The sequence below is a fragment of the Coregonus clupeaformis genome, chromosome 21, assembly GCF_020615455.1.
Source record: "Coregonus clupeaformis isolate EN_2021a chromosome 21, ASM2061545v1, whole genome shotgun sequence".
Classification (NCBI taxonomy): domain Eukaryota; kingdom Metazoa; phylum Chordata; class Actinopteri; order Salmoniformes; family Salmonidae; genus Coregonus; species Coregonus clupeaformis.
Genome location: NC_059212.1, coordinates 6073040 through 6087585, shown reverse-complemented (window position 1 = coordinate 6087585; position 14546 = coordinate 6073040). Strand labels below are relative to the sequence as shown.

Sequence of the window (14546 nt, the reverse complement as noted above, 5' to 3'; positions counted from 1 at the left end):
TCTCTGCTTCAGATAACAGATGCGAATAAGACCAGTAGTTACATCCTACTGTAGGTCTCTGGCTGCATTGGCGATGCATGCCAAATGATAAGATGCTAAATGGATTCACATAATAATAATATGCCATTTAGCAGACGCTTTTATCCAAAGCGACTTACAGTCATGCGTGCATACATTTTTTGTGTATGGGTGGTCCCGGGGATCGAACCCACTACCTTGGCGTTACAAGCGCCGTGCTCTACCAGCTGAGCTACAGAGGACCTAGCTGGTATACTGAGACAGAGTGACAATCAAACTAGACAAAAAGGGAAATGTTCATTTAAGAATACAACACAGAACAGACACAGAGATAGAACCTCCTCCCCTCTTTATGCAGGATTGTAATCTGTGATTAAATCAACATTGACACTAGTTCATTTTGGATAATAGTTTAACAATTAAAACCAGTTTAAACACTTCACTTCAAAGAATCAACACTTCATCACTTCAAAATGTACAAATAAGCTAACTCGTATGTAAAGATTAGACGTATTAGTCTAAACAACAACGTATAACTGAGTGGTCACAAGTAGGCTATTACTACTAAAGCATAATTTCAGGTGAACAAAAAAAAACGCCATACCAGCTGTGGCCAACCTCGCTCCACTGATCCCTGATCTACTGGGTGAGCAGACTTCTGTTCCAGCCCAGCAATAGCACACTTGATTATCAACTCATTAGGGTTGATAAGTTAAATCTTGTTTGTTATTGCTGGGCTGAAACAGAACCCTGCACACCCAGCAGACATCCTGCAGGGTTGGCCTGCTCCAATTGTAATAGGTTTATACATTGTGTGTGATGTTTAACTGTATTTTTGTATCCAACATTTGCTAACATACTGTAGGTAGGCCTACACATATAACCCATGGCATATAGGATATACCCTTAGTCTCTTACAACCTCTCTCTTCATCTGCAAACAGGCTTTCACAGCTTTCCATATCTGAGGACAGAAAACGTCACAATGAAACCGGCTTCATTATACTCTAATTAGACAGCACTGAATATAATGTTGCTCTGTCCTCAAAGATTTCCCCCTCTAGGAACTGGAACATATTTTCATAATGTCCTCCCACAAAATGACCTGCCCTGTCCAGTAGCCAACACTCTCCCTTTACTGACAGCTGGAGCTGCAATTTCACTCTCTTCCATGGATGTTATCTACAAATGCATTTGGAGACTGTTTTTAATGTACAATTATTACATCAAGATAGCTAGCTAATAGGAGGTTAGCTAGCTGATGACATTTAATTCACTTAGCTAAACTGTGTGTAAAGTTAGCTAGCTAGCTGGCAGCTCAGTTGAGTTAGCCTACAAAGTGGCCTACTGTAGCCAGCTAGATAGTTAATAATACATTGTTTTTTAACATTTAAAAAAATGCATTTACTTACTTGAATGGGTTCTCTCACAGCCTCCGTTTTTTGGGGGGTCCTTACAAAAACAAAATAATTAGTCATTTTTACTGTATTTTCGGTGGTAGTAAAGCACAGCCATGTGGACGAATGGATTCAAGGAAAAAAGTGTTTGTCACCAGAGCGTTTTAGAACGTGTTGTGACGTTTGACTGTACCAGCGTAATCCACTTTCAATTTCAATAAATATACACTTGATAACTTGAAACGAGCACAGGCAACAACAACTACCCGGACGGAAAACAGTGACGCACACAACACATAGCGCCTCTTCTACGGGCGTGTTGGGGGGGGAGGGTTCTTGTAATGTAACATCCAATCAAAATCTTGCCGTTGGGAGCCAGCGGACCATTCAAACCGTTTTTTGCGATTCAAATTTCTCCAGACTTCCAAGGGAGGCGTGACAACGTGATTTTTGAGGTATGGCAACGCGAGACTATATGGACTGACTTTAGCCATACTTTTCTCACCGTTTTTACACGCTTGTTATATGGACTGTGGCTTTAGCCATACCGCTGTTTCTACACGCTAGTTATTTTGACAGTGACTTCAGCCATACCTCTGTTTCTACACACTTGGAAATTGGAGACATTACAAACATCAAAATGTAAACATTAGTAAAGAGACTAGTCAGATTTACATTTGCTATCAAAGAGCGTTGCAGTAGCTAATTAACTTTACATATCTGAATTGTTTTGCCCCACAGTTAGCCGAGTTAGTTTGTTAGCTAGCTAGGAGAAGTTGTTCACAGTTAATTAGCCACCTTAACGCTGTCGTGTCAAATCAAATCAAATTGTATTTGCCACATGCGCCGAATACAACCGGTGTAGACATTACAGTGAAATGCTTACTTACAGCCCTTAACCAACAATGCAGTTTTAAAGAAAATAAAGTGTTAAGTAAAAAAATACAAAAATAAATTAAAGAGCAGCAGTAAAATAAAATAACAGTAGGGAGGGGCTACAGGTACAGAGTCAATGTGCGGGGGCACTGGTTAGTCGAGGTAATTGAGGTAATATGTACATGTGGGTAGAGTTAAAGTGACTATGCATAAATAATTAACAGAGTAGCAGCAGCGTAAAAAGGATGGTGTGGGGGGGCAGTGCAAATAGTCCGGGTAGCCATGATTAGCTGTTCAGGAGTCTTATGGCTTGGGGGGTAGAAGCTGTTAAGAAGCCTTTTGGACCTAGACTTGGCGCTCCGGTACCGCTTGCCGTGTGGTAGCCTATGACTAGGGTGGCTGGAGTCTTTGATAGTTTTTAGGGCCTTCCTCTGATACCACCTGGTATAGAGGTCCTGGATGGCAGGAAGCTTGGCCCCAGGGATGTACTGGGCAGTACGCACTACCCTCTCCAAAAAAAGGTCTCCAGATGTGTTTATATTTAATCGATTGTGATATAATCCACTTTTCCACTTTATTAAAAAGGATTGATATGACTTCAGTTACGTCTGTGTTTCTCATTGAACCTGACATTAATTTATTTGATATTTTGTTCCTCAACAGCACCTCCTACAGTCCGAATCATCCACTCTGGCCACGCATGCAACATCGAGGAGGAGCGCTATACCGAGCGCGTCTACACCATCCGGGAGGGAGAGACCCTGGAGCTAGCTTGTCTGGTCTCGGGCCACCCTCGACCTCAGGTGAGATCACCACTGCACTATCCCCAGATCCAGTTTACTGACGTACAGCATTGTCTGTGCCATATCATTAGAATGACTAGAACGGACATTACCATTCAAGTCAACGTTCTGTGATGGGCGGACCAGCGACCATATTGAGTGTACCCATGACTGTACCAGTCAAGTTGCCGTGGTCTGAGCATATAATTAGAATTACTAGATCAGACACTAATTTAAGTCAACGTTACTTGAAGGGCGGACAGGCGACCATATTGAGTGTAGCCATGAGTGTACCAGTCAAGTTGCCGTGGTACGGTGGGGCTTTGTCCCTTCTAGCATTTATATTTCTACGGCTCCTGTTAAAGCCTCCACCTCTTAGACTTCCACTCCACTGCCTTAAATTTGCCGGAGCGGAGCAGGTGGGGCGCCGTCACGCGCGCTCAGACGCGAGGCTTCTTTAGGCAGCGGCAGCGGCAGCAGCGGCACGTTGTTCTGTCCAGGTCTTTCCATGTGCAAATGAGTGCAATCACACCGAGTGAAGAGGAGCTCCCCATTGGGGGAAACAGCCAGAGGAGAAATCATCTGATGTTCTCTACTACAGAACTACCCAGGGACTCAAACATTTACACTAAAAGCAAGAGAGACCTGGAAAAGTGCATATTACATTTCTCATGGAGTCTTCATGAATGCGTGTGATAGTCATCTTTTATTACTCACATATTCAAGTGAATGAATGGGAAAGGCATACATGGATTTGACACAATGGATGATTAAGATGGGGGGGATGTATCACTGGGGATGGAATGTATTTTTGTGGGATTGGTTATGTGATGTGCTAGGACTCTGATGACAGATGGTTTCATCCATCTCCACTATATTACAGTATTGTTCCACAGTAATGAATTGACTGAGATCCATCACCCCCCCTCATTGCACCGTCCAATTGTCCAAACTATACGACAACAGAGAGATGGCGCCATGGCAGCTTACAATGAAGCCGGGTACTATATTAGTGATTTCACCACCATTTCATTGGGTGGATGGACTTCAAACTGTAGATTTCAAGAGCTTGGCCTCTGGGGCTCGTAAGTGATGGAGCTACTGGGCATCATCCAGCCCTGGCATCGGCTGCCTTGTCCCCATACTGACAGAGGTGTTAACTTGCTGAAGCCAGGGGTGTACCAGCCAGAGGCACAGAGCCATAATGCCAAGGACATTGTTCTTCTCTGCTGTTGTAGACTCAGCTGTCCTAGCTAGGCCAAATGATATGTTCATTCTGCATTTTCCAATTTTTTTTGTTGCTAAAGACGCGAGATTGAGAATGTTTTCTTCCTCAGTGATGAGCGTCATATCTTCCTTTTCCAGAAGAGTAGGTTCCATCGCCATTTGCTCCAAGACATTTTGTACTAGGTTGCATTTTTGTACTGTTGCAATAGATTTAAGTAATGTGATTTTTGTCTAGTTGTTTGAATGGAACTTCGATATAGGGAGGTTTTACTAGGCTGCTCCAGAGAGCCATCAGATAATATAGTGTTAGGAGGGTCTTTGGACGAGCCTGGCTTCAAATGGAGCCCCAAATGTTTTGACCTAATCCAAAGCGCAGCGTTCGACTACGTGGAATTCGGTGCTAAATCCGCCCCAACAATTTACTGTCATTCGGACAAAACTAGACGATTGCAACCCCACGAGTGTGTTTAGCTCAGGACATGATCAGAAGTACAGTATAACTCCATGAAGTCGTGGCCAGTGAACAATTTACTGTCATTCAGACCAAAACTAGACGATTGCAGCCCAGGACTCTGTGTTCAGCTCAGGACATAATCAAAGTGACACATGCCATGACTGGTAGTGGTGGCTCTATTGATCCGTCGGTGCTATCTGTTCCAGCCGATGACAAGACGTCAGACTAATGAGCGCTAATGGGCCCGTCATGTTTTAGCCCTTTAATTGGGGTGCCAGGCTACATGGGCTCTGGAGGAGAGTTAAAATCATGGCGGAGACTTTTTAAAAGGCCAAATACTATTAGGAATAATGTGATGGATAGTTGTTGGATATTTCCTCCAGGATTCACTAGCATACTACTGGGAATGCATGCTGCTCTGTTTCAATGTCCTCACTAGTATACTGCTGGGAATACATGCTGCTCTGTTTCAGCATACTATGTAAAATGATGTAATGCATTGGGCAATGGACATGCATTCTAAGCATATGCTGGTATGGACTTTGGAACATAGAGGCCATGTCAGTCTTGCCTATGCTACTTACTAAAACGACCTACAGTGGGGAGAACAAGTATTTGATACACTGCCGATTTTGCAGGTTTTCCTACTTACAAAGCATGTAGAGGTCTGTAATTTTTTATCATAGGTACACTTCAACTGTGAGAGACGGAATCTAAAACAAAAATCCAGAAAATCACATTGTTTGATTTTTAAGTAATTAATTTGCATTTTATTGCATGACATAAGTATTTGTCACCTACCAACCAGTAAGAATTCCGGCTCTCACAGACCTATTCGTTTTTATTTAAGAAGCCCTCCTGTTCTCCACTCATTACCTGTATTAACTGCACTTGTTTGAACTCGTTACCTGTATAAAAGACACCTGTCCAAAACTCAATCAAACAGACTCCAACCTCTCCACAATGGCCAAGACCAGAGAGCTGTGTAAGGACATCAGGGATAAAATTGTAGACCTGCACAAGGTTGGGATGGGCTACAGGACAATAGGCAAGCAGCTTGGTGAGAAGGCAACAACTGTTGGCGCAATTATTAGAAAATGGAAGAAGTTCAAGATGACGGTCAATCACCCTCGGTCTGGGGCTCCGTGCAAGATCTCAACTCGTGGGGCATCAATGATCATGAGGAAGGTGAGGGATCAGCCCAGAACTACACGGCAGGACCTGGTCAATGACCTGAAGAGAGCTGGGACCACATTCTCAAAGAAAACCATTAGTAACACACTACGCCGTCATGAATTAAAATCCTGCAGCGCACGCAAGATCCCCCTGCTCAAGCCAGCGCATGTCCAGGCCCATCTGAAGTTTGCCAATGACCATCTGGATGATCCAGAGGAGGAATGGGAGAAGGTCATGTGGTCTGATGAGACAAAAATAGAGCTTTTTGGTCTAAACTCCACTCGCCGTGTTTGGAGGAAGAAGAAGTATGAGTACAACCCCAAGAACACCATCCCAACCGTGAAGCATGAAGGTGGAAACATCATTCTTTGGGGATGCTTTTCTGCAAAGGGGACAGGACGACTGCACCGTATTGAGGGGAGGATGGATGGGGCCATGTATCGCGAGATCTTGGCCAACAACCTCCTTCCCTCAGTAAGAGCATTGAAGATGGGTCGTGGCTGGGTCTTCCAGCATGACAACGACCCGAAACACACAGCCAGGGCAACTAAGGAGTGGCTCCGTAAGAAGCATCTCAAGGTCCTGGAGTGGCCTAGCCAGTGTCCAGACCTGAACCCAATAGAAAATCTTTGGAGGGGGCTGAAAGTCAGTATTGCCCAGCGACAGCCCCGAAACCTGAAGGATCTGGAGAAGGTCTGTATGGAGTAGTGGGCCAAAATACCTGCTGCAGTGTGTGCAAACCTGGTCAAGACCTACAGGAAACGTATGATCTCTGTAATTACTTAAAAATCAAACAATGTGATTTTCTGGATTTTTGGTTTTAGATTCTGTCTCTCACAGTTGAAGTGTACTTATGATAAAAATGACAGACCTCTACATGCTTTGTAAGTAGGAAAACCTGCAAAATCGGCAGTGTATCAAATACTTGTTCTCCCCACTGTACATACTGCGTACTAATCATACTACATACGATTTTGAACGTACTGTTTATGAAAACTGTATGCAGTAAGCAACAAATATCAACATACCAGACTCACCCATACTGAGAATTCTTAATCTAATGCGCAGTTGCGTTGTTTACCACCATTCATTCATTTTGGTATAGCACATCCTCTTATCTGATTATCAGCCCAAGTGGGTCTGAAAAGACAATTATTTTCCTCAATAGCATGTTGCGAATTCTGCTAGATGACAAGCAGATAAGAGTATGACATCACATTTTTGAAATGTCATACTATAAAACGTTTTATTTACGCATACCCAAAATGGCTACCGAGTACGGGTATTCGGACACAGCCAGACACTGGCTCTGTTTCATTGTCCACACTAGCATACTACGTAGAATGAGGAAATGTATTGGGCACACATTCTACTGTAAGTAGCGCTGTATGGTATGAACATAGACATGGGCTCTGTTTCAATATCCACACCAGCATACTCCTTTCGCGGACCTCAAACTGGTCGAGCAGGCGTGCACATGAACATTTTGTCTATCCACACCAGACTCAACCATTTCATATTGAGTATGGTTTTGTGGAGTTTGCGATGGAAACTAAAGCCTCACGCGTCTCAGATAGAACCAAGTTCAACACCAGCATACTACTGACAATGCAGTAATGGATTGGGCATGGGTATGTAGTCACTCACTCCGCACCAGAATATCCTCTCTCTCTAGAGCTGTGGGGTTAAGTATTCTGAAGGTGCTAATGTTTGAGTGGGTGTGTGAAGTCTGCAGTGACAAGGCAGTAATATATGTTAACACAATCCCACACATTCTTTTCAAGAAGCCGTTTGAAACTCCAAAGTGTTCGACAGTTCAAAAGACGCCTCATATTATGGGGAGGATTACCCTTTTGTGCAGGAAGCTTAAGTGGAGTCTCTGACTTTAGCCCTTCCTCTGCCATATCCTCCCAGTTTAAGCAGCACTGCACCCTGTCTCTTCCTCTCCTCCACCCTGTCTCTTCCTCTCCTCCACCCTGTCTCTTCCTCCTCCACCCTGTCTCTTCCTCTCCTCCACCCTGTCTCTTCCTCCTCCACCCTGTCTCTTCCTCCTCCACCCTGTCTCTTCCTCCTCCACCCTGTCTCTTCCTCCTCCACCCTGTCTCTTCCTCCTCCACCCTGTCTCTTCCTCCTCTCCTCCTCCACCCTGTCTCTTCCTCTCTTCCTCCTCCACCCTGTCTCTTCCCCTCCTCCACCCTGTCTCTTCCTCTCCTCCACCCTGTCTCTTCCTCTCTTCCTCCTCCACCCTGTCTCCTCCTCTCCTCCTCCACCCTGTCTCTTCCCCTCCTCCTCCTCCACCCTGTCTCTTCCCCTCCTCCACCCTGTCTCTTCCTCTCCTCCACCCTGTCTCTTCCTCTCTTCCTCCTCCACCCTGTCTCCTCCTCTCCTCCTCCACCCTGTCTCTTCCCCTCCTCCTCCTCCACCCTGTCTCTTCCCCTCCTCCACCCTGTCTCCTCCTCTCCTCCTCCACCCTGTCTCCTCCTCTCCTCCTCCACCCTGTCTCTTCCTCTCTTCCTCCTCCACCCTGTCTCCTCCTCTCCTCCTCCACCCTGTCTCTTCCCCTCCTCCTCCTCCACCCTGTCTCTTCCCCTCCTCCACCCTGTCTCCTCCTCTCCTCCTCCACCCTGTCTCTTCCCCTCCTCCTCCTCCACCCTGTCTCTTCCTCTCCTCCACCCTGTCTCTTCCTCTCCTCCACCCTGTCTCTTCCTCTCTTCCTCCTCCACCCTGTCTCCTCCTCTCCTCCTCCACCCTGTCTCTTCCTCCCCTCCTCCTCCACCCTGTCTCCTCCTCTCCTCCTCCACCCTGTCTCTTCCTCCCCTCCTCCTCCACCCTGTCTCCTCCTCTCCTCCTCCACCCTGTCTCTTCCTCTCCTCCACCCTGTCTCTTCCTCCCCTCCTCCTCCACCCTGTCTCCTCCTCTCCTCCTCCACCCTGTCTCTTCCTCTCTTCCTCCTCCACCCTGTCTCTTCCTCCCCTCCTCCTCCACCCTGTCTCCTCCTCCTCCACCATGTCTCTTCTTCTCCTCCTCCTCCACCCTGTCTCTCCCTCTCTTCCTCCTCCAACCTGTCTCTTCCTCCCCTCCTCCTCCACCCTGTCTCTTCCTCCTCCACCCTGTCTCTTCCTCCTCCACCCTGTCTCTTCCTCCTCCACCCTGTCCACCCTGTCTCTTCCTCCTCCACCCTGTCTCTTCCTCCTCCACCCTGTCTCTTCCTCCTCCACCCTGTCTCTTCCTCCTCCACCCTGTCTCTTCCTCCTCCTCCTCCACTCTCTTATTTTTGATATGGACAGGAGGGAGGGAGCGCTAGAGGGGAGTGAGAGGGGGTAGCAGACAGAACCTTGTTAAATCATCCCTTGCTTCGGTACATTAAGTTAGTTAGTTAGTTAGTTAGTTAATTACACACTGATGCACCTTCCTTCCTCCCTCGTCTCTCCTCAGAGACTGTCTGCACACACACACGCACACACGCAGTCAGAGTCCAAGATCAATTGTGCTGCCGGTGTTCTCACAGACCAGCCAGCAGCAGACCACCCTGTATACCACTGCTGGCTTGCCTCTGAAGCTAAGCAGGAATGGTCCTGGTCAGTCCCTGGATGGGAGACCAGATGCTGCTGGAAGTGGTTTTGGAGGGCCAGTAGGAATAACTTTTTCCCAGGACAAAATATCCCAGGACAGTGATTAGGGTCATTTTACCCTGTGTAGTGGGATGTTAAACGGGTGTCCTCTTGACTCTCTGTGGTCATTAAAGATCCCATGGCACTTATTGTAAGAGTAGAAGTGTTAACCCCGGTGTCCTGGCTAAATTCCCAATCTGGCCCTCATACAATCATTGCCACCTAATCATCCCCAGCTTCCAATTGGCTCATTCATCCCCCCTCCTCTCCCCTGTAACTATTCCCCAGGTCGTTGCTGTAAATGAGAATGTGTTCTCAGTCAACTTACCTGGTAAAATAAGGGTAAAATAAATAAAAAACAGACAAGTGTTGCTGGCTGGCAGATCCCACAGACAACAAGTGTTGCTGGCTGGCAGATCCCACAGACAACAAGTGTTGCTGGCTGGCAGATCCCACAGACAACAAGTGTTGCTGGCTGGCAGATCCCACAGACAACAAGTGTTGCTGACTGGCAGATCCCACAGACAACAAGTGTTGCTGGCTGGCAGATCCCACAGACAACAAGTGTTGCTGGCTGGCAGATCCCACAGACAACAAGTGTTGCTGGCTGGCAGATCCCACAGACAACAAGTGTTGCTGGCTGGCAGATCCCACAGACAACAAGTGTTGCTGGCTGGCAGATCCCACAGACAACAAGTGTTGCTGACTGGCAGATCCCACAGACAACAAGTGTTGCTGACTGGCAGATCCCACAGACAACAAGTGTTGCTGACTGGTGGATCCCTGGAGCTGCTGCTTATGACAGACCGCGGAGGCAGTGCGGGCTATAAATAGGCCGGCGAATGGGCACGCTCGCCTGTCTTTTCCCACACTGGAGCCTACGTCACCGCAGTGTGCTGAGGCGCTCCTCTCATATGCCAGTCATCTGCTGTTGCCTAGCTACATGCAGGTGAACCAGCAACCGAATCATAGCCCTGCTGCCCGTGTGAACGACAAACGAGGCCAAGAACACCTTCTTCTTCTCCTCTTTCCAAACATTCTGTGACGTGCTACATCATCGTATCGTAGGCTACATCCAGTGGCTTTGATAGACTGGATGGAATACATGATTAGCACATGCTGACTATGAAGCTACATCCCAAAGAGACGCTTTACCGTATTTTGTGTATACTCTTTTTTTTATTTATTTTTTACATTATATTGTATATAATGAAGCATATATAACACATCTATAAGCATATTGTAAACGTGACATTATAGCTACATAGATCATGTTCAAAGTAATCCCTTACAGAAAAAGATTTGTAGTTTTGAAACTGCAGTAAAAGTGCAGTAACTGCAGTCAAATGTTATTTTGGACGCAGTAATTGCAGAATAACTGCAGTGAACTGCACTCTAACTGCAGTTACAATCCAAAATTACTGCAGTAAAAAAAAAACGGTGTTATTTTGGATGCATTATTTGCAGCATACTGCGGTTATACAGCACTCTAACGCCTCGATCACACCGACAGCGTCATCGCGCAAAATCTTACGCAGCATCATCTGGATATGTGTGCAACAAAAGTTCAACATTCACCTTCTGCTACCATTTCTGTCAACCCGTTTTACGCATACAGTTTGACGCATACGTTCGATAAATCCAACGTATGCACTGCAACTGCATCTGCAACACAAAGCTTTTTATTTTATTTTATTTTTTTATGTTGTCTGGGGGGCCTAGAAATTTCAAAGCTGATTTCTCTCTATTTGCTGAATTAAAAAGCTCCAGCGTTCTTACTTACATCCAAATGTTGAGGTTCAAGTTGCTGAGGAGAGAGAGGAAATCCCCCCCCCCCCCGAAAAGAAAGCCAGTGTAGCTAAGCCCCATGAATTCCAAAGCGGTGTTGTTCCTTAACCAACACCAATATGTGTGTAACAAATCCATGTCACCTACCATCTTGAGCAAAGCATGAAATGGATTTTATCCCCCTGCTCGCCAAACCGAAGCTAGGTTGCGACTCTCTTCGGGTTCAGAATGTGCCTGAACCCCAGTGCTATTGATATCATTTTTATTCTTCCCTCCCATGACCCCCCGGAGGTGGTGTGGGGTGGTGGTGTTAGTGGCTGATTTTCATGGGCTACAGATGACAAACAATCCCTTCCATTTAGGACTAGTTTATTGCCAACTACTAGGAGAACATGTTATTTTATTGTACTGATCAATAACATTTGCATAGAAGAAGCAATGTGTCTTTTAAGAAAGGAATGATGTCATTCACAAGGCAGAATGTGGCTGTGGAATCTGACTTTGTGGCTGTGGAATCTGACTTTGTGGCTGTGGAATCTAGTGGAAACCAGATGGGAGGCGAAGTTAATAACGTTTTTGGTGACAATCAGCTTTGAACTCAGCATATTTTGTGTTATAGTTTGCACACTATCACAAACAAGGGTAGTGAATTTATGTTGATTTAGCTGTAAGCTAGCAAGGAAAGTTGGCCCACAATTAAAGCTGGAAGCTACCGGTATCATCTTGCATTGTAAAAGTGTTTTAGCCTGTATGGACATTGTTTTGCGAACAGTAATGAACAGTTTCAACGTGTGTAGCAGTGGAGGCTGCTGAGGGGAGGACGGCTCATAGTAATGGCTGGAATGGAAACCATGTGTTTGACACCATTCCATTCACTCCATTCCAGCCATTATTATGAGCCGTCCTCCCATCAGCAGCCTCCACTGGAGTGTAGTGTAGTGTAGTTAGTATAGTTAGTGTAGGGTAGTCAGTGCGTGTAGTGTAGTGTAGTCAGTGCAGTGCGTGTAGTTAGTGTAGTCAGTGTTGTGTAGTGTAGTCAGTGCAGTGTAGTGAGTGTACACAGTGGGCCACACATCCATCCACCCTCTTCAAAGTGCCATTTGCGTATTCCGAGACCGTTGCCGACCGCGGCGGTCTTCTTCTTCGCCTTCCAGAAGCCAAACGCTCCACTGATCGTATATATACTGTATATGTAAATTAAACATCCGTGCAAATGGATAGACGGGCAGCGGGAGACTGGTGACCTCATCTTCCTCCCTTCTCAGATCACTGATGCCAGGGTTGCCTAGTTTCCTGTTGCCTAGTTTCAGATGCATTTCTCCTCCAAACACAAGAAGTGCTTAATGTGGGCGGCAGGTAGCCTAGCGGTTAGAGCATTTGGCCAGTAACCCAATGGTTGCTGGTTAGAAAAATCTGTCAATGTGCCCTTGAGCAAGGCACTTAACCCTAATTTGCTCCTGGGGTGCCGTACTACTATGGCTGACCCTGTAAAACAACACATTTCACTGAACCTATTTTTTATTTTTTTAAATAGGGACTGCTTATCACACAGGTTTAGTGCCATTGGGAATACCTCAGAGTTGCACGGGATTGTCAGAGCTGTTTTCTGTGGTTCAGTTATAGTTGTGGTTTTCTCCGAGTTCACGTGCCGTAGGGAATCCAGACTCACTGGATGGCGTTGGAATGTAAGACGCATGTCGCTGTCTCACGAGAACCACTCCAACACAAGCCACCTTCTAAATATTTGATGCGCTTGTCCGTTTAATGGCCTTTGAACTGCGCCGTAGATATACATTTCAGTCAGTTTTTGAACTGCGCCGTAGATATACATTTCAGTCAGTTTTTGAACTGCGCCGTAGATATACATTTCAGTCAGTTTTACCATTAATATATTTGTTCTGCATGTATTACACTTTGATATGTTGTTGCTGTTCTCAATAGAGAGCATATGGACAAATAAAGAAAGTTAAAATAATGTGTGGTACTGTTAACTTTCATTGATTGTTCCTCACACAGGCTGTATAAAGCCCATATTCAGAAAAAAAATGAACATTATTAGTCCATTATTTGACTTCTTCTAAAACATGTACTCCATTTTAATCCAGAATAACGTGTGTTTTGCAATATAATTATCCCATGGCTGACCCCATTACCGTCAGTCCAGCCTGTTGACCCTCGGTCAGCAGATGCCACCTCTGACCTCTATCTCTCTCTCCCACCCCAGATCCGATGGACCAAAACAGCCGGTAGCGCCTCGGACCGCTTCCAGGACTCCAGTGTGTTCAACGAGACCCTGCGCATCACCCGCATCCAGAGGCACCAGGGCGGACGCTACTACTGCAAGGCTGAGAACGGCCTGGGATCCCCGGCCATCAAGTCCATCCGAGTGGACGTCTACTGTGAGTGGACAGGCCTTGCCTCGGTCACCTGCACGCCCTTTTCTTCCGCTGAACTCCCCCGGTGTTCCACTGCACTCCCCCATGTGTTCCACTGCACTCCCCCATGTGTTCCACTGCACTCCCCCATGTGTTCCACTGCACTCCCCCATGTGTTCCACTGCACTCCCACGGTGTTCCACTGCACTCCCCCGGTGTTCCACTGCACTCCCCCATGTGTTCCACTGCACTCCCACGGTGTTCCACTGCACTCCCACGGTGTTCCACTGCACTCCCCCATGTGTTCCACTGCACTCCCCCATGTGTTCCACTGCACTCCCCCATGTGTTCCACTGCACTCCCCCGGTGTTCCACTGCACTCCCACGGTGTTCCACTGCACTCCCCCATGTGTTCCACTGCACTCCCCCATGTGTTCCACTGCACTCCCACGGTGTTCCACTGCACTCCCCCATGTGTTCCACTGCACTCCCACGGTGTTCCACTGCACTCCCACGGTGTTCCACTGCACTCCCCCCATGTGTTCCACTGCACTCCCCCATGTGTTCCACTGCACTCCCCCATGTGTTCCACTGCACTCCCACGGTGTTCCACTGCACTCCCACGGTGTTCCACTGCACTCCCACGGTGTTCCACTGCACTCCCCAGGTGTTCCACTGCACTCCCACGGTGTTCCACTGCACTCCCCCATGTGTTCCACTGCACTCCCCCATGTGTTCCACTGCACTCCCACGGTGTTCCACTGCACTCCCACGGTGTTCCACTCCACTCCCACGGTGTTCCACTGCACTCCCACGGTGTTCCACTGCACTACCACGGTGTTC

The 14546-nt window shown here is 46.8% G+C and overlaps 1 protein-coding gene and 1 long non-coding RNA gene across 3 annotated transcripts in view; one reads left to right on the top strand and one right to left on the bottom strand.

Moving 5' to 3' along the window:
- The window catches only part of LOC121539027 (MAM domain-containing glycosylphosphatidylinositol anchor protein 2-like), a 195640-nt gene that overhangs the window by 52355 nt on the left and 128739 nt on the right, over positions 1 to 14546 (top strand). For both annotated transcript variants that reach the window (XM_041847215.2, XM_045206173.1), the window contains exons 2-3: positions 2954 to 3093; positions 13553 to 13727. In XM_041847215.2, coding sequence (XP_041703149.1) covers positions 2954 to 3093; positions 13553 to 13727 — 315 coding nt within the window. The remainder of the gene's footprint in view (positions 1 to 2953; positions 3094 to 13552; positions 13728 to 14546) is intronic.
- Positions 351 to 1711, bottom strand: LOC121539029. Its single transcript, XR_005995313.1, has 2 exons — positions 1430 to 1711; positions 351 to 981 (listed from the first exon to the last, which is right to left on the bottom strand). It is a non-coding gene; the product is annotated as an uncharacterized LOC121539029 (long non-coding RNA).